Consider the following 23,108-nt stretch of genomic DNA (forward strand, 5'->3'; position numbering starts at 1 on the left):
GCATGAACGTGAGTCCCACACAGTGCCAATACACTACAGGCCAGGCTTTTGAAGCTTTACTATAAAAGAAACACACATACATACATACATTTCCCTAATTTGTCGATCTGAGTCGATTGGTATAAAAAAGTTTTCAAAGTTTGAGCGAATCCTATACATTTCTTTGGTAAGAAACGTAAAAAGAGACAAATTTCACTTTTTTGCTTTGACGTCTATACAATTTCCAAAGGATTTCTTCACACTTATTATACCTACAAATTGAGCCCAACGAATATCTTTATTCACAACTGAACCTCACCACTTCATAAACAAATTTCCAATAGCACTGGTTCAACATACCAAATCACGTTTTGAAATATTTGGTAACAGAATCCGACTCGTTTATTACAACCGGATTGAATTTGGTTCATTTTGTTGCAGTTCTCATGTTAAGTTTCGATAAGTTCTGGTTTTATTCATAGAAACGTTTGATATATTACTACTTGACTACATGGGGAACATTTACATTCATACCTCAACAGAACGGTACAAATAATACAAAATTGTCGTTTTCATAAAAAATAGAAAAACCACGTGAGCAACTAAATATTCAATTCTCTTGAAGCAATTGCAAAAACTAATCCACCAAGCGATTAGAGCATTATTTCACAAAATCCGGGTTCTGTTCGATTTTTTCGGAAAACTGTAAATGACTATCGATAATCTGGAACAGCTCCTGCGGCGCCGGAATTCGACCCGTTTCCAGCTTCGACCACACCGGAACGTCATTCAGCGAGATCTCGAATGCTCCGGATGACATGAGCTAAACACAAAAGAATTTTCATCAGGATTTTTTTCAAATAAACCGAATTACCTACCTTCGCTTCTATCATATTCCCGAGGAAAAATATCATCATGCAAGCGTACAGCTTATTTCCCGTACACCAACGCCACCAGGATGGTGTCGGTTGCCGAAGGAATCCAAACACATCGAAGTTGGACATCAAGGCAATGATCATCAGCAGCTTGGTGACCAAGAGAACCTTCGATAGGTACAAGGATGCACCGGGCGGGTCATAGTTTCCGCCTCGGATAGTTATTTCCGGATATTTTTCATGAATGACATTGTAATACTCGTCGAACGCTTTGCGATAGCCACATGAATAACTGCAAAATAGAATATAATACTTTTTTGGCAACTTCTGATAGCTATAAAGATTATATCGAATCAAATGAATTAAATTAACACGTTCGATTAGCTATGACTAAGATGTAAAGTTTCAAACTGGCAGACTATCGTACGCAAACATATTTTTGTGGGTACGTCAAGAACAAAAAAAACGTAGATCTTACCAGTATAGGAAAGTCATCGTTACTCCGTATCCACCGACATTTTGGCTGAATTTAGTAATAGGTATTTCTTTTTCTGCATTTCCACCTGCCGGTGCCAAGCTAAATAATACAGCGGCTACGCATAGCACCGTCAATAGTGGGAAATATCTTCGGCTAAAACTGAACATGATTCCGGTTGACCGTAACACTCAGCTTACCAATTTTACGTATATCTAAATTGATTAATTAGATTACGAATTCTTGCTATCTTCTATTATTTTTATGCACTATATGAACCAACGAGAAAATTTTCCGATTATGATCGTTCGATTCCTTTTTGACATATACGTATGTGTCATATGACTTCCACAGTTGATATTAATGTTAAAAATACTGGGATTTCGGTACACTTACCTCCCAGACGAGCAAAAGGCGGATGGACGATGTCAGGCAGTTGAACATGTTGACTTCTGACTCTACTCGCCTGTGCTAATCTGGGACAATGTCGTATATACAGGTCTGGCGAAGATGGTACTTTGGTATTCGTAAGATGAATCTTACATGAGTGGTGTGAGTGATCACAGTATAAATCGACTTGCTTTCGTCATAGCGGTCGTTCCGCTCCCATTGAATCGTGTGACCGCTATGACGTCGACCCGTTGTGCTTCTGGATTGTTTACATATTTTTGGTTGCCAACACTAGCAAACCGTGTGTTCTGCCACACCTATATATACCTCATTGAATCTGGGATGGCACTTGCGGATTTCTTCTTTTTATTTTTTTCCGGTCAATTTAACTTTCGTCTCACATTGCCTCTCTTCACCTTCGCATATTTCAACGGACTACAGTCGTGATTCGCTGGTTGGACATTTTTTAACTGGACCGCTTTTTAGTTGGACCTCCGCTAGTTGGACCAATGTCCAACTAAAAAGCATCTGAATGTCAAAATCTTATGTCAAATTTACTTTGACAATCAATCTGACAATTATTAGAGGTGTGAATATATGCAATTACACTACTAACGTCTCCTTTGAAGAGTTTTTGACATCTGTCAGTCGGTCCATCTAACGAATAAAATTCGTTAGTTGGACAGATGTGTGGCCTAACCAGCAAATCACGACTGTAGCTGCATTTGTCAGTTCCAGGGATGCCAGGGAAATCTGTGTAAATCTGTGTTAAGGAAAACGTACCAGTTTTTCTCAAAGCAAGAAGTTGCGACTTTTTGCCTTTCTCATATGAAGAAAGGCTACATAATCACTCCAAAAATAGACTTTGCAACCGGAGGCCGGGAGGACCGAGTGACATGTATCATTTGATTCAGTTAGTCGAGATCGCAAAATGCCTGTCTTTTAGTCTTTTAGTATGGTTCGAAACGCTTCAAAAGCCTGGCCTGTATTGTACTGGCACCACTAAACACACTTTACTCTTTCCCCTTCTTCTCCACGGAACTACATCAAAGTATTACTTCGTTGGGGGCTCGTTGTGCTTTCGTCGCACCTTTTCCTTTTGCTCACGAGTTTTACGCAGCTATCTCGGAGCCTCGCTTGATCCATGTAATGGACCAACGTTTGAGCCATTTAACTCTGCGCTCTCCTCTTGCTTTCGATCTCCATCTATTACGTCGCTATTTGGCTCCTGTTTCAGTGAGTCCTTCAGCTCCTAGCCTCTTCCCGATCTACTCGGATAGTCCCCGGCGGTGAACTCACCCTACTCCGACTGAAAGATCCCTAGCGGTGGAATTGCTCTCGGTACCGGTGTCTGTGTCGTGAGCCAATCAGCTCCCATTTTTGTCATTGTATAGTCAGATAGTCCACGGCGGTGAATCTACAGTACTGTAAATTCCCCGGCTAGCCTACTCAATGGGCTAACCAGCAGGTGCTGAGGTTTGTCCAGCGGTTCCAGTGGAGCGTAGCATCCCAACGACCTACTGCTAGCTGTTCGACGCGATCTACTCGTGCTAATCCCTGGCGGTGGATATAGCCTACTAATTAGCTGCTCTGTAGGGAGTCCAGGTAGGACCGGCGATTCCAGTGAAGCCATGCGTCCGATTCGCTGGTGCCCCGACGAGCCGAATCTGGTGCTATGTTGCGCACTACTCAACTGGCTCCTGGCGGTGACCTAATCTACACCGGCAGAGAATTCCCCGGCGGTGGAGTTTCTCCCGAGTCCCGGTTTGTGGTTTCACGGCGGCTTCCTAGCCAGTGCCGCTACTTTGTTGGTCCCTTCGCCACTATCTCTGAGACTGGGAGAGCATACCCATTTGAACTTCTTCGTCTCTGGCACGTTCACACTCTTCGGACAATGTGGTGACGAAGCATGTCCAATCCGATGTCGGTACTTTAAGAATCCTCCACGCTCGAACAAAAACTGCGTCAAATAGAACCTCTTCATGCTTCTTATGCACTCAAGCCGAAACTTTTGGGATGAGTCGGTGGGTCCATCTTCTTTTCTCCACGTTGTCCTACTGTTGCTGCCAGAGTCCGCTCTAACCAGTCTGGTTGCATTATGTGCATTCCTCCGCTGGTAGTATTCCACGTCTACGTGGGGATCATCCCGGAAATTACGCATACCACTTCTGACGATATCGTTCTGTACTCACTCGCGATACAAACTGCCATTGGGCGAAATGCGCTTGTCAACTTCGTCCGGATCCACTTTGAGTTCAGCGCAGCAGCCCAGGCCGATACGTCAGACACTCGCCAGGAGAAGTCTCGTAGTGCATCTTGCTTCTCCAATGTTTAGCATGATCCTTGTTAATACGTTTGGTGTCCTCGCTGGTTTCTCACATGTATAGTCGACATGGCTGTAATATGACCGATCGTCAACCATCACACCTGGGTGCTTCAGCGCAGGCATCGAGTGGATTGAGTCCCCCCCCGCTGTCATTACACGCTGTGGTGAGCCGGAAGCAACTGGACATCAGCCATCTAGGTTTTAACGATGTCTATGATCTCTGTCGTCAACATCTCCACCTCCTCTGACCGGTTATCGTCAGGACAACATCTGCAAAGTCGATGATCTCAGTTCTCCTGGGCAGCTGCAGTGTTAACATTCCGTTGTATATTATATTCGCCGAGTATGGAGCCCTGTTGTATTCCCACCGTGACCTTAATCGACCTCTTCTCCATGTTCGTCTCGTAGATCAGTACTCGGTTATGAAGCTAACTGTTTAGAACTGTGCACAAATAGTCCGAGACCCGCATTTTGTGCAGCGCTACGGCGATAACCATCCAGCTGCCGCTATTGAGCGCGTTCTTCACGTTGATCGTCACCACGGTGCAGCAGCGATTACCCCGCGCTCGCGATGATTGTACGGATGGCTTCCCCCGTCGAAACCCCTTTCAGGAACCCGAACTGCTTCTGCGATAGTCCGTTCTCACTTTCAGCGTAGTTCGTCAGCCTGTTGAGGATGACCGTTTCCAGAAGTTTACTAAGAGTATCCAGCAGGCATATATGCCGTTAGGATGCTGGACTTCCCGGTGGCTTCCCTGGTTTTGGTAGAAACACCAGTTTCTGGATCTTTCATCTATCCGGGAAGTAGCCTTCGTCCAGGCATGTCTGTAGAACTATTCTGAACATGTCCGGAAACGCCAGGATCGGGGTCTTCAGTACCACGGGATACCGTCTGGACCGGAAGCTATCTTCGCTTTCAGTCCTTCCTCCACTATAAGGAGCTTGTCATTGGAGACTCGATTGTTACCTGCATTTCCACCATCTTATTCAACGTAAGCCATGCAGTTGGCTCCTTCTTCTGGAAAAGGCGAAAACAATAATTTGAAGTATGTCAGCGCACATTTCAGCTGGTGTCGTTGGACCCTTGACCTTGGGCATCCCGAGACGGTAAGTGTTGCTCCTCAGGGGTTAGCGTCCACTTCTCTGCACCGCTCCTTGTTGCAGATGGGCTTACTAAGCACTATATCGCATTTAAAATCAGCCCTTGTCTCCCAGAATATGCCATTACACTCTTCTTTGACTGCCTCAGATCCTGCTCTCTGAACATGTCTACTGGCTTTTAGGCAGGCCACACGGAGGATGATGAGTCTTTCGTTCCACTAATACGTCAGAAGTTTCTCGGGTCCATTTTCCTCGGCACTGATGCTGTTTTCATGGGTTGAACCTTGTTGAACCAATTTTAAACACTATCAAAACACCATTTAGTGGGGGTGAGTTGGTCATTAAACGAAGAATAAAAATCTCCTTTTATTTCATAAAGCGATAAAGCACCTTTTTCTAAATATAGCAGTATATGGGTTCAATCTTTAAAACTTTAGAAATATTTTTAATTGATTTTCTTAAAAAATTAAACACGTCTTCGTTTGACACTATCGATCTTCCTTGACAGTGAATTTGGCTACACGGATTAGCATTTTTGACAGTTATCCCAGCAAAAGGATAAAACATCATATAGCTTAATGACCTAATTGGGTCATTAAGCTATATATTCTCTTTTAATTTTTTTTTCGATGCAACTGAAGTTGAAGACACGTAGTCGATTTTTTTTTGCTTTTTGTATGCGAAATAACAAATAAAAAATCTTTTATAAAATAGAATTATTACGACCACACCTTCCATTGAACTACCTTGATCCCTATCCTTTTGCTGAGATAACTGTCAAAAATGTTAAGCCATGTGGCTAAATTCACTGTCAAGGAAGAGCTATAGTGTCAAACGGGCACGTGTTTACATTTTCGGGAAAATCAATTGAACATGATTCTGAAGTTTTAAGAGTTGACCATATATTCAGAAAGATGAGCTCTGTCGGTTTATGTAATAAAAGATGAATTTTATTCTTCATTTAATGGCCCAATTTGGACCATGAGAATGGTGAAATTACTCGGGATACGCTTCTCCTCCCACCGCTTCTGCCGCGAGTTCCCGATAGGTCGAGCTCCTTCTTCAGCTCGAACAACATCTCAGCTTTCTGAGTGCGTCTAGTTCTTACTGCGATTTCCTCGAGCTCCTTTAGCTTGGGATCCTCTCTCGCCCTTTTGAGGATCGCAGCGTACGTCACGCCGTCGTTTGCTTTGACGACAAGAGCGTCTCCCCTACACCCTTGGTGACGCGGCCGAAAGTCTTCTTTGTATTCTTTTCATTCTTTTCTTTCTAGTTTTTCCATTTGTCGGCTGTTTCGCTTTCTTTCACTGACTTGGTCTGCTTCGGTTTCTTCTCCTCTCCTGGTGTTACCCTTACACTTTTCCCGGGACGGGATTACCGATCATCCTTCGGTGTCTCATAGGCTTCTGCTTTCACTGTCTCCGTGGTCTTCAGTGTCTTTTCAGCGCTTTCAGCTTTCTCTAGCAATGTCATCTGTTTACATTTGTCTGCTACTACAGCGGATTTGATGCTAATCACTAGATCCCTGATCTGTTCGAACCTAATTTCCCCCCGGTACTACCTTACGGCATTTCTTCGGAGAGAGGCTTTTTTGTGTACAGCACACAATCCAATCCAACTACTTAGTAGTTCTTTCAGCATACATGGACGATACACTACCAGTTTTCAACAATCTACACAACATGGCTAATTCTGTATGGCAGTAGGAAAGCTAGTTGTGGGTCGAGAATTGATCTTCCCCTACTTCCCCAACTTCAGGTTGTCTAATTTACTAAGCCGTTCGGCTGCCTTGTGCCATTTAGTACCACTTCCTCGTTGAGCTCCTGACTTTTTCGGAAACTACTCGGTCTAGTCCCCGACCATGGACCTAGCCTACTCCAACGGAGAGTTCCCCGGCGAGAGAAGTTCTCTCGAAACCGAGCCAACCAGCCTGGTGCCGCGGTCAGTTTGGCGATTCCGGTGGAGCAGGGCGTCCGGATCGCTGGTGCCCCGACGACCCGCGCCTTGTGGTGTCTCGTCGCGGTCTACTCAGTCTAGACTCCGGCGGTGTATCTAGGATACGTCGATGGAGAGTTCTCGGCGAAAGAAGCTCTCAGATACCGATTCGTATTTGTTTTTCACTACATATCTATCGGGCCAAATGATATGGTGCCGTGATCGGTCCTATAATTCCGGATGGAGCGTAGCGTTCGGTTTGCTGGCGCCCCATAACATGCGCTCTGTCGCAGTCTATTTGGCTAATCCCCGGCAGTGGTTCTAGCCTATTCTGGTGGAGAGTTTCCCGGCGGTGTTTGCTCTCCTAAAACTTTTGGTTGTTGTTCATCATGCCATTTCCGCTGTAAACCGGTCATGATCTGCGTCACAACTCTTCGAACGCGTTTCTGGTGTTTACGTCACTTGTCATACTGTAGATGAAATTATTCGGGTAGATGTCCGTCCATCCGCTTCAAGCATCACCCTGCGCTCGCGATTCGTGCGGCCATCAGCCAGAACGTCTTGTTTAGCTATACTGCAGGATGTACTCTCTTGTGTTGGGCACTCTACTGCCCCACTTCACAGGCGTTGGAAGTCCCCACCAATGACTACCGGCTTCCGATTGATCAACTGATCGGTTAACTGCTCCAGCATTAGGCTGAACTGCTTCACTGTCCACCTTAGAGGAGCGTAACAGCGAAGACGCCGTTGATTTTGGCGATCACGAAGCCTTCGTATGAACGTTCTACTACTTCTTGAATGGGGAATCTGCCCATAACCTGTATAGTAGCCGTTCCCGATCTATCCACCATCCAGTTACTCGATACAGCTGTGCAACGTCACACATTGCTTCTGTCGTAGACTGCCACAACAGTTGCTGTGCTGTGTCACAGTGATTCAGATTTATCTGGGATATCTTCATTACCGTTGGCCTGCAGTCGCACTCTTCTTGGCAGGGCATTTGAAGCTACCCGTCTGATGATCGTTTCCATCCTCTGCAAAGCATGCACCTCGGCCTTTGCGTGCAGTCTCCCACAATTTACAGCATATCCTGGATATATCCGGGCCTTTGCAAACCCCTGCCAAATGTCCAAAGCCCAAACACTTAAAGCATTTCTCCGCTTGTTTTTTTCACTCGAGGGGCGGCTCTCAATTGGCATCTTGACCATCCGACAGTAACTTTACCTACCTCCAGCGTCTTGTCGGCAGCGGTTACCGGTAAACGAATCATCGCTGTCTGAGTTCCTCCGTATCTCCAAAGACAATTAATAAAGACGTAAATCGTGCGAACAAATTATACAAAATATGTGGCTTATTTTAGAACGAGTGACATCGGTCCCTTTAGATTTGACTGCACTCATCACTTGATGGCGCCCCAGTTTGAGTGCACTTAAAAAGGAAAATCATCAACGTAGGCCTAGATGCAGACAAATAAACAAAGTTTCTAAGCAGCAAGATGCGGAAGTGAAAAATGGTGATAGAAAATTACTTTTGGTGTCCTTTTTTTCTTCGAAACGTCGTGTGTTTGTTGTTTTTGGCTGAATACGAATAATAGGTGAATACCCATCCTGGAATAATTGATACGTAAATAAGAAATTAATGGCTTATATAGACATAATTACATTTTTTGAAGGAAGCTAATCAGTCGCGTGAAACTGAAGCTTACAATAGTCAAGACAACGGTAACAGCACCTGGGTTATTGGCTTCATGATGCTGGCTGTTGGTGTGAGTAAGTGTATCGATGGCTTACGTAGGACAGCTCCCACCATAGTTAAGCAAGGTTGCCTATGACTGCCTTATCGATAACGGTAAAAGATGGAAATTGAATTGATCGCTCTCGGAGCTGAAGATTAATTTTTGTCATCGACGGTAATGCATGGTAAGCCAATCGATGCATACGTCGTTACATCGAATGATAGCGTTTACTTTTGCTTGCAACCGAATCTAGTCATATCAGCTGGAATATAATTCGTAAGTCTTACTCCTTAAAAAACAGTATTTCAGTTGTGCACCCTTATTTTATTTTTTTTAGATGAAAAAGCCACATATATTCAAAATTTTATTAAAAAACTTAAGAGTCTGATTTGTTCTCCTTTTTGATGTTTTAAAGTACTTCTTGAGCTTGTTTCATTCTCAGCCGGTTCTCTGGTCGCCACAGAAAAAAGGAACCATTCACAAATTACGTAATGCAAAAATTGCCCAAAATTGACTCGCCCGTACCAAACTGTCCCAAATTTCTTTATTCCCCTAAAAAATTTGCCAAAAAAAAATTCCTCAGTAAAAAGTGTTCTGTAACGTGTCTATAGCTTACACTTCCTTCCCCATATGTCACAACATGTCACAATTTGTTATATCCCTTCCTTCCGTAAAAGCGTTACGTAATTTATAAATGGTCCCAAAGTAATAGGGATCTTTAGGGGTGTGCGGGTTACCCAAGTAACCAATAAGCATTATAACGTAGCCTAATATCTGCTTTAGATCCACATATAATGCAGTCTTATAGTGCTGTGAAGCCCTAAATACTTATATAATGCTGGTATTATGCCAGAAAAGGCGAAATATAGTGCTATTACTGTGCAGAGATTGACAACTCGTTTCTGCAGTACTAATGCTATTATATAGCACCAGCGCACAAATGTCAAATTTTAAAGCCTTATATTAGCATTACTAATGCTATTAAAAGGCTTCATCTGGCTGTCATTGTCCGCCATGGTTTTAAAACCATTTCTTATATTTCCTTTCGGTATGATGAGCAAAAAGGAAAAAAAAAATTAAAATAAAATGTTCTGTTTAAAACCGTAATTGTAATGAATATCCTTAATGGGTTTTCGTTCTGACATGATATGACAATTTTACGAAAATTACCTTTAGTAAGTCTCCAACTGAGGTACCTTACCTCGTCCTTCACGGTAAGTGCGCTGCGTTTGCTCCCAGGACTATATTGCATATGTTCGATTGAAATGAAATATGCTGAATATAATCTTCAAGAAGAGTTGCATAACAAATAAACCCACAGCATTGCAATAGATTTATATCGGCTTTTTATTTGCTCTATAATGGCATTAAATGCACTTGTAAAGCTTACATGCTTTAAAGATCCTTGAAACATGTACGCGTTATATCAGCTTTATATACGCATATAGAGCAAGCGATAATGCTATATGTCGGCTGTGCAGTTATGCATTATTGATGCTAATATAGTTTTATTGCATTGTTGATGCTGTAATGGAGTTTCAATGCAACATTAGTGCAAATGTATAGCCAATATAGTGCAATGGCTTAATGCTTATGGTTACTTGGGTAAGGCATATTCTACCATAGTTTGCTGATGAAGCTTGGGATGGCAGGCTGCTAGCGGATTGCAAAAGTACCAGATCATGCTGTGTGGGGTGATGTTTTTATTATTTATTTATTTTATTTATTTATTTGCTTATTCCACCGTATAACGTAAGGCACCTACCTTTTTAAATGTTACACTTTGCTTTGATCAGAATTCATGATAGTTATGAAACTTTAAAACTAATGCTAATCTATTATTCTAATTTTTGCTCTCAACTGCTAATATTTTAATTCATGTTATTGAGTTCGCGCAATAACTCTCGCTTAAATGCTATTTTTGTATTACAATTTTTGATTGAAAAGGGCAAGTTATTCCAACAACAACAGTTTCGGTTAACAATGAAGCGAACGAGATATTTGCAGATACGTCGTTTAGTAGAACAACTGTCAGTTTGTTGGTTGAATTTAATTTGGTTTTTTGTAATTTAAAAATCAAAAAAGAATAATTAAGGTTTGAGAATGATATGAGTGTACTCGTAAGGACACCTGCTACCAATACATATGAAAAACTGAGGCAATTTTTCCAAATTAAAGATCCCTATTGTTGGCAAACTAAATCGAGAACAGTTTGAGTATTTATTTCATTTTGTTGTGAACATATCACATTCTAGAAGATCCAGCGGTTTTGTTTATGATCGGGCTTTTCTGGGTAAAATCTGTACGCATTTTAATGCTGGTTAGTTGAATGAAAGTTTGTTCTAGTATCTGATGAAACTGGAAATAATAGGAATGAATGTAAAAGATCAAGTTATATCCTGTTCAATCATAATAAAAGAACAATTGTTCTCTTTATTTTGTCCCAGGCAGCAATCTGACTGAACAATAGTGGCGCCGAGAAATTTGATAGCAACCTTGTATGTTGTAAGGAGTACCTAGACCGAGACTCACACTGATTCATATTGAGATATGACTCAATTCGGACAATTACATTCATTTGTAACTAAAATAGATAACGGAAGCGGTGAATACTAAATGTATGATGACGTATACAACTAGCTAATGGCATATTCGTATGTTGCGACATCTTAATCATCAGGGCTAATAATATTTGAAACGTATGCACGATTTAACGTTGTATAAAGGTATGAATAGAGTAGACTGCCTGGTCGGTAGAACAGAATCGATGTTCAAATATAATTATGAAATATTGAATACATGACAATAGCAAATTTTAAACAGTAGGATACAAACAAGTGCCAGTATGATCTGATGTTTCAAAATGAGAACGAACGTAGTAATAATTATTCGATCTCTGTTGGTACATGTTCATCAAACTTTTATTTCAAATGCACCTGATCGAACCGATAGTGTTCGATACACTACCTATGATCGCATATTTGTTCCGTTTTCTATGGGATTCCCTGTCTTTATGGGACTGGTTTGCGATCATAGGCAGTACAGCGATACGCTCAACTTTTAAGCATTTCTGAATTTTTCATCTCCAAATCAAACCCATCTCCCATGATATTCGAAGTTCCGACTGATTTTTGCCAGAATTCTAATTGAAAAGCAACAGCCGATTCAGACTCGGTCAGTTTGGAATCGGTTGTTACATTTGAGGCGAAAGTCTGCATAAAATTTCGGATTGTTTGATAATGCTCGAACTTTCGTTTTAAGTGAATGTTTGGTTATCCACAAAATAATGAAATAAATACCGATGCATTGAATACAGATAGAAAAGTAATATTGATTAATTGATTGATGTATCAAAATGTTTTTGAAACACAAGGCGTTCGTATGTTGGAATTAAAAAGGATACGGAGTCTTCTGTTATTTGAGAGAATACAACTAGCGATGATTCCATTCGCAGCATTGTGAAACATGGCTTGTAGACCTAGCTTTATCCGACACCAAACCTGCTCAAGTTTCATAGATCGTTGTTCCCAATCATCGGCAATATCAGAAAAAAATCGATTGCAAAAGTTTAGTTTATTTTTAGCTACTTTGTTATTCTTTCCTTAGATACGAGCTTAGAAACATTCATGTTGTTTTTTTTCTTTAGATACCATTTATCGACATAAAAATGAGTGAGTGTGTTTATGTCAGAAAAACGTCATGATTGACATTTCGAGGGACCGTGAGTTACTTATTGGCGAATCCAAAATGAACCAAAAAATAATCGTTAGAGGCAAGGCCCTGGTATCTCTTCTTTAGTTGGATCAAGTGCACCTGAATTGGGTCATTAAGCTACACATAGTTTTCAGTTCCAATCGATAAATTTTGGGTCCAATATACATAATATAACATTATTTAAAAAAAAATCGTTATAATACGCAAAAACGATTTTTTTGTTTTTTAAAATAAATCTTATGTAAACTTGGCAACCATACATAGGAAAACTGCGATTGTTTACATCTGGCCTATCAAGACAACACCCAAAATGAAAAAAAAACTATAGAGTACTTGTCAATCTGTAACTGTATTAGTGTGTTCAACAGTTTGTTTTCCTCCACCTGTCATAGATGGAGGAAAACAAATCGAAAATAACTTTTCGGTCGGATTATTTTCATGATGAAATATGATCAACCGGAACTGTACGTTCCCCGAATCAGTTTTACAGCGACACAGAGCATTTCAACACCATTATAAATACTTTACGAGAGCTAATTCAAATGTTTAATTTGGCTGACAGTTTTATATATGACAGCTGGAGGAAAACAAACCCCCAAGTAGTGTGAGTGAAATCGTTTGCATAGAACTCTATATACATTGAATGGAGTTTATGTCAAATTAAAATAACGCTGCGGGAAAACATGTATTCATTTTTTCTGCCAGGGCATCATTTGTCGTGAAATTCGATCACAGTCAAAAAGGGCAAGTTGCTGGCTAACGGGGGGCTATTTGCCAACTCGGATGCGCTAATTGCCCTTCAATTTGCTAGCAAATTGCTGGCAATTAGGGGGCTATTTCAAAAGCAACATTTGGCGATTTGCCGCCGTCATTTTTTAGCCGCTCTACCCACCCTTTAATCGCCCCTAAATCGCCCAGGGAATGCGCCATTTAATCGCCCTTAATGGCCCAATATGAAAATTACAAATAATACTTATTTTCGGATTCATTATCTACTTACATAAACTTATCACTACACTAGGTAATCACCACCAAACTATAGGAAGAATCAATGGTGAAATTGGCATTGCATACCAAAACTTACCACAATCTGACTTTTATTAAGAGTTTAGGTCAGAGATCTTGTTCCACTATATTTACACACGATTCCACAATTTCCCACATTCGTTGGCTAAATGAAGTGCACTAGACAAACAAAATACAGCTAGAACAAGCCAGTTGTTTAAAAAAAACTATTTTAAGCTTAAGCCAAACATGAACCATGTTTGCATGCCATGCCATGTTTGAAAAACGCAAAAACAACCAAGTCCTTTTCAGCCGCCAGAAAATTTGTCTAAGTGTTGAAATCGCCTTTAAATCGCATTCGCAAATTGCATTTGTTCCTAGTGGCAATTAGCACAGGCGAGTTGAGTCAAACGTTAAACTGTTTAAATCGCCTGATCATGTTCGACCGCATTTTTTGACAGGGATATGTCAAATGATTCTGATAGTGTCTTCAGACTGTCAACATATTTCTTAAATTTAAATTTTATTTTCACGTTTCCTGAGTTGGAAAAAAACATTGTTGCAATCACGAAAATCAGCTTTATCGATGTATGTAATAAAACAAGATTTTTTTCTCATTTAATGACCCGATTGCCGATCTTTCGGCAACTTGGATTGCTAATACATCCAAAATTTTGCAAAAATCGACAACCAAATTTTGGTGTGTCTGCTTCAATTAATGATGCAACTAACAACTGCTGTTTGAACATAGTAGGTCATTATTTGTGATTTCTTCCTCCTTCAAGTTCAAATAATCCTGTCGCAAATTAGCAGCTCTGTTTCTCACACTTATCGATCATCAATATTTCATGGAAGCTATCTATGCATCAAAAGAGTCATTCAAGCTGCTTCATGGTGTCGCGATCGAGCTGGTACTGTAAATGCTTCCGAATCCATCACGCTTCTTTGCCTGAATCGAACATTGTACACCGCCCTTAATTCCGAGACACTTTTCGAACTTTAACGACGAAGACCTCTACCATCTCACGATCCAGCTACTGGTCCGCTTTTCTGTGTGTTGAAAAAGAAAATAAGGAAACTTACTGGGAGAATCAGGCGAAATAGAAATTCTGTTCACTTAATTTAAGGGTTCTATACCCGGATAGAATTTTACAATAGCATTTACCCTACAAACAATCATAAAACAATAAATATTATAGTTATTACTGTTTCAACATTGTTCGATGCCAAGTTCTCACAGTAGATTTACAATAAAATTTCATGTAACAATAAATTTCACTGTTCAGCAAAAAACTGATACAGTGCATTCACAGTAAATTTTACTGTTTTCGAGAAAAAAATGCATGGAGAAAAATTGATTTTTTAATGTTAAGATACATAACCATCCCCCTTTTTCACTGTAAAAGTCTATTTTATATTGAAATTTACTGTAAAAACGTTAAAGTTTATTGTTTTTGTATTGTATCAAAACACTAAAACTTACTGTAAATTATTGTAAAATTACTGTACTGTCACAGTGAAAATCATGGTTTTGTTACTGTACATTTCTATTCGGGTAGACATTCACCGGGACAACCGAGCAACCATTCGTTGGAACTAAACTAAGGGATAGATCTTTTCTCGGACCGGAAAACACGACGATTACAAGTTGGCCATTATTTCAGACCGTCTTGGCTTGTGTACGCTTACCTGCGGCATGCTACTCAATTTCATGCACACGTTTGGGTATTCGGAAATCATTAGCTGTCAAAATTTTGTTTGATAATTTATTTGTCATTCGCACATAAACATATTCAGCTACTAGCAAGCATGAATATCTGAAGAACAAAAAATTTGGGCAATGAGAGTACCACCGGCAGTAACGTATAAGAATTTACATGATTCCTATTGCTATTTAATAGTTTACTTCTTTTAACTTACATTGAAAACGTACACTTTCCCTCATTTTTTGGCATTGGGTTTTCTTAGTAACTAACTTTTACCAAACTGTTTACGGAAGCGAAATAGGAGCATTATGGTAATTACACTAACAGTTTTTAGCAAATAGAAGTCCTATATTTCGTCAAGATCTTTGCGATTTGTTAAAAAAATGCTATTGGCGGCAGTTCATTAGTCGAAGTTTTGCAAAGATTTAAATGGCACAATTAACATAACTAAAGTCGAGTTCAACGACTTTCATATACAATCTACTAAAAGGCCAAAGGGCGTCCCCCTTATTGACGGTTTCGTGATCTACCTCCTGGCCGAATTCGTCGTCTTGGCGATTGCTGAGGTGGAGGTGGATAGTACGGTTTCTGAACAGTTGCGATGTTTGGGCGGCGTAGTGCCGAGGCACTGATTGCACCATCCGAGAGCGCTCGCAGGAAACCGGCCTTTCGGCGGCAGACTATACACCTGAAAAGGATAAGCATATTACAGTTTTCTGTGTCTACATAGTCAAACTCTGATACAAACCTGCTTATCTTGCTAGTCTGATCGGCTTTCAAGGTTTGTTGTTTTGGCTGGCTGAATTCTTCGCCATCCTCAATGATAGTCAACCAGAATGAAGTGATACCATCATAGAAATTACATGTGCCATGTCCATGGCATTCGATGACTGGTTGAGCGCGGAAGTCCTCCATACAAGATCCTGGTGAAGTCAAATCCATTCCGAATCCACCAGTGTTATCAGTTGTATGCTGCAAAACAAAATCGGTAACATATCCAAAGATTCACCATGTTACCAAGTACTCACCATCACGTAGCTGTAACCGATCCACAATTCTTCCCATCCTCCAGGACAATCTGGAATCGCCATTGTTTGACTATGGATAGCGATCACTCGTGTGCTCGTTTCACACACTGAACATCTTGAGATGTATTTCTCTACTTCTCGAGATTTCATTGGCGCCATCGACATCGGCATCGGTTCAGGGGAAGCAAGCCAGATACTGTCGTCGTTGTTGGTAGCGTAGTTGCAAACGTTATTAATGTCACAGAACAAATATGGCATTGTGCTGAACCTTCGCAAACATGATCCCGCAGTTCCTAGGTCCTGTCCCACTGTCCTGCTGCTACCGATAACACTTACCAGGGAATAGCCATCCCATAATTTGATGGTGTTAAGAGGACACTCCGGCACATACACCGTTTGGGAATGCTTTGTGAATACGTAGCCTCGACTCTTAGCAGGAGGAGGTGGTGGTGCTGCATCACCGATTTCGCCACGCAGACCAGGATATCCGTCTAAACCATCACGTCCTGGAGCTCCTTGGAATCCCTTTTCGCCCATGATACCCATTTGTCCCTCCTCACCAGCGAAGCCTTGTCGTCCTTTTTCTCCTTTAAGACCAACAAGTCCCGGGTATCCAGGTAGACCCATATCACCCACATCACCAGGAGCTCCCTTATTTCCAGGAACACCACGATCGCCGGGTTGGGTTGGTGCCCAGTTGTTCAATGGTATCGGATCACCTCGCTCTCCCTTTATGCCCTTTAATCCTAAACGTCCAAAGTAGCCCCCTTCACCTACTTCGCCGATTTCAGCCTTCAGTCCCGGTAATCCTCGCAGACCTGGACGTCCAACTGGGCCTACGTCACCTGGGAAACCGGTTGGTCCCGGCATTCCATCTAATCCAATCAATCCGTCCATTCCAACTTCTCCTTTAATGCCGCGGATAGAGAAACCAATGCTTCCAGGAAGACCTTTTTCACCAGGTGTTCCCATCATTCCTTGCGGGCCTGGCAATCCTGGCAGGCCTTCCAATCCTGGAGCACCTTCAAAGCCAATTTCACCTTTCATTCCTTTGAACGCACCACTAACTGCACCGACCATACCACGGGATCCGACTGGGCCATCATCACCATAGTCTCCTGGGGCACCCTTGTTTCCACTTACACCTGGTCGACCTGGGAACCCATCGTATCCCGCATCTCCTTGATCTCCTGGTTCTGGCCGAGTAACAAGTGTACCATGTGGTCCTTTGTATCCTGGTTCTCCTTGCTGTCCTTTCAGTCCATCTAAACCATTCCGTCCTGCAAATCCTGGCTCTCCTCTTGGTCCTGGATCTCCTTTTTCGCCAGGATAACCTGGCCTTCCCTTCAATCCTGTCAATCCAGACAATCCTTCGAAACCTTGTTGGCCAAGTTCACCACGATCACCTTTTTGTGGTGCTCTGAATATTAGTTCACCTGGTAGTCCGGGAATTCCTTGCTCTCCTGGTAGACCTTGCAGCCCTGATAGGCCAATACGACCAATATCGCCCCGTTCGCCCTTTTCTCCAACGAATCCGACAAAGCCAATTTCTCCTTGTTCTCCGGTTTCACCTCTACTGCCCGAAAGTCCTCGCAGCCCCATCAAACCTCGTGGTCCATCTTTGCCAAAGCGACCGTTGATTCCAGGATACCCGTCTTTACCTTTATCACCTTGAATACCTTTGGCACCTAAATTTCCTTCTTCACCACGTTCTCCTTTGAATCCAGGTCGCCCTGGTCGACCATTATAGCCAGGTGCACCTTTGGGACCGCTTATACCAGGGTAGCCATCAATTACGGTTCCAGCATCGCCTTCAACTCCTTTCAATCCGGGCAACCCCACCGCACCAGCTAATCCGGGAGGACCATGCAATCCGTACACTCCAACTTCACCTTTATTGCCACTGAAGGAAGCGGATCCTTTCATACCCGGTGCACCCTGGAAACCTATATCACCTAGTTCTCCTTTGGTCCCGTTACGACCGATCAATCCAGGAAAACCGGCCTCTCCAATATCTCCTGCTTCACCCTTCAGCGCTCTCAACCCATCTTCTCCTCGTCGACCCGTCAAACCAATATTACCTGGGTCTCCAATTTCGCCACGCTCTCCCTGGTATCCTTCCTCACCCATATAACCACGGATACCTCGGAGACCCGGTTCACCAGGCTCTCCATCATCACCAGGTAAACCTGGTAGGCCATCCCGCCCGGTATCACCGATTTCTCCCTTCGGTCCTTGTGGGCCTTCGCTACCGGGTTCGCCCCGCTCTCCCTTGTCTCCGTATGGTGCAGTGAGGCCAGGTCTTCCTGGTGCGCCAGGTGCTCCGCGGTTTCCATAGATTATATCTCCCACCATACCCTTGTTACCAGGTAATCCAATGCGTCCCATCATACCGTCGTCTCCCTTTTCTCCCTTAGCACCGACTATTCCAGGCGGTCCTCGAAAACCATCTGGACCCTTGTACCCCTTGTCGCCGAACTCCCCGAAATATCCAGCTTCACCTTCTTCTCCCATTTCACCATATAGCACAGCTCGTCCGGGATCTCCACGTGCACCTTTTAGACCCATCAAACCATTAGATCCGTTTATCCCACGTAAACCAGGTAAACCTTCCTCTCCTTGCTGTCCATGATCACCAGTCATTCCAAAGTATCCTTTGTGACCCTTTTGACCTTGAATACTGCTACCTGGAGGGCCTGGTCTGCCATCTGGGCCTGCGAATCCTACTTCTCCCGTTTCTCCTTTGTATCCTTTTACTCCCTTCAAACCTTCATCCCCAAACTCTCCCCGTGGTCCCCTATCTCCAATGATCTTGTAGTCCACATCGGCAACGGAACCAGGCTCCCCATGATTACCTTGATCTCCTCGTTCTCCCTTGAAACCACTATGACAAACACAATTTGTTAGTTTTTTTGTTAGCTATGCTATTTTATAAACACTTACATATCACCGGGCAATCCAGGAGTTCCTCTCAAGGACCAAATCGTGTAGGAATTGTGAGCAGCATCTCGACCGTGAATACCGTCTCGTCCAGGGATACCTGGATCGCCATCACGACCTCTTAAACCAGGATTACCATCGTTACCGACTTCGCCTTGCTCCCCAGGGCCTCCTTGTTCGCCAGGACTTCCGAAATACCCTTCATCACCCTGTTCACCTTGCAAGCCACGGTAACCTACATCTCCTTTATCACCAGGATAAGAAACCAAACTGCCCCGACGAATGATGAAACCTTTTGGACCTTTATCACCCGGTCGGCCAGGTTCACCGTTTTCACCCGGAATGCCTGCAGAGTAAACAATTGGTAAAAGCTCGATATGTGTATTTAACTTGAAATAGTACCTTTCAAGCCTTGAATTCCTTGAATTCCTGATTTTCCAGACATTCCCTTCAAACCTCTAGGACCAGTAAGACCACGGTTACCATCGATTCCATCCCATCCAGGACGTCCTATATCACCACCATCGCCCTTAATTCCTCGAGGGCCAGGTGCGCAAACTCCACAATCATCACCAGTAAAACCTTTATCTCCTTTAGGTCCACTATATGCGTTCCATCCAGCATCACCTATTGGGCCCGGCCGGCCTGGTATACCGTCGGGTCCCATTGGTCCTGTGATGTTAACGCCAATTCCCGGAAGACCTTTATCACCAGTTTCGCCGAGTTCTCCTTGATCACCTTTCTCCCCGTATTCGCCATTCAAACCAGGCGTACCTGATTCACCCTTCAATCCTTGCATGTCTCTTCCTGGGAACCCTTTTTGACCGTACAATCCACCTGGACCTGGAGTTCCCCTAATGCCGGCAGGGCCTCTTGGGCCACTTTCTCCATCGTCACCTCGTTGTCCAGCAATCGTGGAACCCTTTTTTCCCTGAGGACCATCCAACCCGGGATCTCCGGGTGGACCCTGGAAGCCCATTAAACCACGTCGTCCTGGATCTCCTGGTATTCCTCCTAATCCTTGATTGCCTTGGGGTCCAACATCACCTTGCGGTCCTACTGGCCCGATTATTATTGGTGCCAATGTTGGGTCGTATAAGCCAGGAGAACCACGAGTACCTTGAATTCCAGGAACACCTGGCTGACCGTTATCACCAGCTTCACCTTTGTCTCCGAATTCTCCATCACGACCCGCATAACCAGGAGCTCCTTTTTCTCCTTTATCACCAGGAGGACCAGGTGGACCATCTTTTCCTTGCTTTCCCCGATCACCAACATTTCCTTCCTCTCCTTTGAAACCTTTTAATCCACGCTCACCATAGGCTCCAGAGTCTCCCTTTCTACCATGAAATCCTGGAGTACCATCTTCTCCGCGGTCTCCTTTCGGACCTTGCACACCTTTACTAACCGTAGAGTTTTTGCTAGAGAAATAGTAATATGGCTCTCCTGGTTCACCAGGTTCGCCTGGGCAGAACGGAATGGAAGGTTCGCCTTCATCACCTATCTCTCCTTTAGAACCTGGAAGTCCATCATATCCACCTATACCATCAAAACCAGGAAGCCCACGGCTTCCATTGAATCCATGCGGCCCCATCGCTCCAGGTCGACCTGGTTCACCCATAGATCCTTTAGTTCCTTTTGAATTTATACCACCTTCTCCAGAATCTCCTCGAAAACCAGGGGGTCCTTGAAGACCTGGTTGTCCGCGATCTCCTGGCCAACCTGGCATTCCAGGGATACCCATGGCACCGTCCGTTCCGTTGCATCCATCTATTCCCCGCGGACCACGTGGCCCATCATCTCCCGGAAAGCCCTATACATGATACGAATGTATTGAGTTACTCCCAAACAACTACATATTTAACCTACCGGAATTCCTGGATATCCAACTGGCCCCGGTGCGCCGGTCTCTCCCTATAATAGTGAGAAACAGTGTTACAGTGTGCTGTTGCATCGACCGAGAATCGTACTTACTCTGTAACCTTTCTCGCCCATGGATCCAACTTCACCACGATCACCTCGACTGCCAGGATAACCCGGAGGACCTTCAAAGCCAATATCACCAGGGAAACCGACCGATCCCGGAATACCATGTACACCTTTTTGCCCCGGTGCTCCTTGAAGTCCTTTGCAGTCACATGGCGTCCGGATGCAATCCTGTGAAAGGAGAAAGTATTCGTATGAAACGACTATAAACACGTGTCATTCGTCGCACGCCCGCCGGTAGAGGAAGTTGTTTTCTTTGATCTCTAATGTTGTAAAAATTTCACTAGCCGAACCAGTCAGAGGAATGAGCGCGGAAACAGTTCTGTGACCTATTTCTATCAATAGGAAGGTAGTCGGTCTGTCGGTCGAGGCGGGAATGTTTATTCAAGGAAAAAAAGTGTGGTTCCCGGTTGAATGATTACAATATGGATCGCATAATATGTGCGTGCGCCACAGAACCACATTGACTTTACCAACGTGCGCAAATCCAATGAACCGAACAGTTGGAGTACATACCGACATGCGAGAAGAAAGATTTTATCGATTTTTCTTCTAATTAAACATTCAGATGTGCCTGCTCTTTAGGCGTTTGATTTATTTTTAGTCATTCATCGGAGGTAGGCTGCCGAACTGAGGAAGTTGTTGGAACTTTATGAATTGTATTCGTTCATGTTATTTGTGGTGGAAGAAAATCCATGGTAAAGCCAGCCATGATTGAAAATTAGTTTTTCCATGTGTTTTCAAAGATTTATTGCTTTCAGTGCGCAGTGGTTTAGAACGTGATCAATGTGATCGTTTTAAATAACTACAGGATTGTTAATTTTATTGATATACAGGTATACCTCGATTTAACATACATTTTCCGTTCAAAACATGTAGATTAAATCGAATTTTATGTTAAATCGAAACATTAAAGAAATATGTTTTCGAACAGAATTATTACTTTATTCATCGCTCGAAATATTTGCGAGGATATTACTGATTGAATCCACCTAACATTGACATAGAACCCATATATTCATATAATATAAATAAATTTCTCTTCCAAAGATAAAAAAAATATTACATATTCCAATTCTAACAGATATTCGCTTTCAAAAGTTTGTCGTTATTATTAAAAAATTTCTTAGAATTCAGGGTAATTTTTTGGAATTAATAGTGTTATTAGCAGTACAGTATTTGTTGATAAATATTTTCATCAGTTCCTTTCTAACTTCAACAAATTTGGATTGCACCATTTTGTGCGTGAAGAATGCCTAGTTTTAGTAAGTTACGGAATTTGTATTTCGATTTCGTCTCACCTGTATCATGGCAGACCAACTTGACTCAAAAGGAAAACACTATTTGAGTTCACGAGCAAACGACTAGTCACGAATGAAATCTCGCACTGCTGAAAAAATCAACGATATCGAACAATGGTAGCGCAACATTTCGCTTTAAGGCAAAAGTAAGATTAAAATATTTTGCGTTGCGTTGCGTTGCGTAAGCACGGTATACTTCGTAGATTGCAGACTGATGACTCTCATTTCCAGCCAGACTACTTGAGGAGCATTGTTTGGGAATAACAATTGATCCAGTCCAAGCGAGAATTTCGCCTGAGAGCCACCATTGCGGGCCACGACCATCTTTACCGTAATTTGGGATGAGAAAGGAAGTGTTGATGTGGTACTTACTTAACGGAAGGCCCCGACTCAGTGACACTCCCATAAGTACCACGGATTGGGTAGTGGGTGGGTTGTTAGTCAGGATTCGCTTCAAGCAAGCGATGCGACTGAGAATATACTTTCGTGCATAAGATGTTTGAATAGTTTATTGACTGAAGGATACGTAAATGTTCTAGGCGTTTAAACTCTGGGTAATCGGCTATCGAAATTGTTTCATCGAAAACAACTTGAACTCCGAACAGCCGGCTG

At 42.8% G+C, this 23,108-nt stretch overlaps 2 protein-coding genes across 2 annotated transcripts in view; both read right to left on the reverse strand.

The window, feature by feature from the left end:
* Positions 1-258: 258 nt before the first annotated feature.
* Positions 259-1,666, reverse strand: LOC131678845 (thioredoxin reductase-like selenoprotein T homolog CG3887). The gene is made up of 3 exons (XM_058959244.1): positions 1,333-1,666; positions 858-1,146; positions 259-802 (listed from the first exon to the last, which is right to left on the reverse strand). The coding sequence occupies exons 1-3, from the start codon at positions 1,497-1,499 to the stop codon at positions 641-643; spliced, it is 618 nt and encodes a 205-aa protein (XP_058815227.1). The 5' UTR covers positions 1,500-1,666; the 3' UTR covers positions 259-640.
* A 13,741-nt stretch (positions 1,667-15,407) lies between these two features.
* Positions 15,408-23,108, reverse strand: part of LOC131678843 (collagen alpha-1(IV) chain) — a 123,801-nt gene continuing 116,100 nt past the window's right edge. The window contains exons 2-8 of the mRNA XM_058959242.1: positions 21,184-21,366; positions 21,079-21,123; positions 19,612-21,022; positions 19,213-19,555; positions 16,270-19,153; positions 15,990-16,213; positions 15,408-15,929 (exon numbers count right to left, since the gene is read on the reverse strand). Coding sequence (XP_058815225.1) covers positions 15,749-15,929; positions 15,990-16,213; positions 16,270-19,153; positions 19,213-19,555; positions 19,612-21,022; positions 21,079-21,123; positions 21,184-21,366 — 5,271 coding nt within the window. The 3' untranslated portion in view covers positions 15,408-15,748. The remainder of the gene's footprint in view (positions 15,930-15,989; positions 16,214-16,269; positions 19,154-19,212; positions 19,556-19,611; positions 21,023-21,078; positions 21,124-21,183; positions 21,367-23,108) is intronic.

This window comes from Topomyia yanbarensis, chromosome 2, assembly GCF_030247195.1.
Source record: "Topomyia yanbarensis strain Yona2022 chromosome 2, ASM3024719v1, whole genome shotgun sequence".
Classification (NCBI taxonomy): Eukaryota; Metazoa; Arthropoda; class Insecta; order Diptera; family Culicidae; genus Topomyia; species Topomyia yanbarensis.

Coding starts and splice junctions, on each gene's coding strand:
- LOC131678845 (XM_058959244.1), bottom strand. CDS start 1,499: ATGTTCAGTTTTAGCCGAAGATATTTCCCACTATTGACGGTGCTATGC. Junction 1,147..1,332: donor ACGATGACTTTCCTATACTG/GTAAGATCTACG, acceptor TCTATTTTGCAG/TTATTCATGTGGCTATCGCA. Junction 803..857: donor GGAATATGATAGAAGCGAAG/GTAGGTAATTCG, acceptor TTTTGTGTTTAG/CTCATGTCATCCGGAGCATT.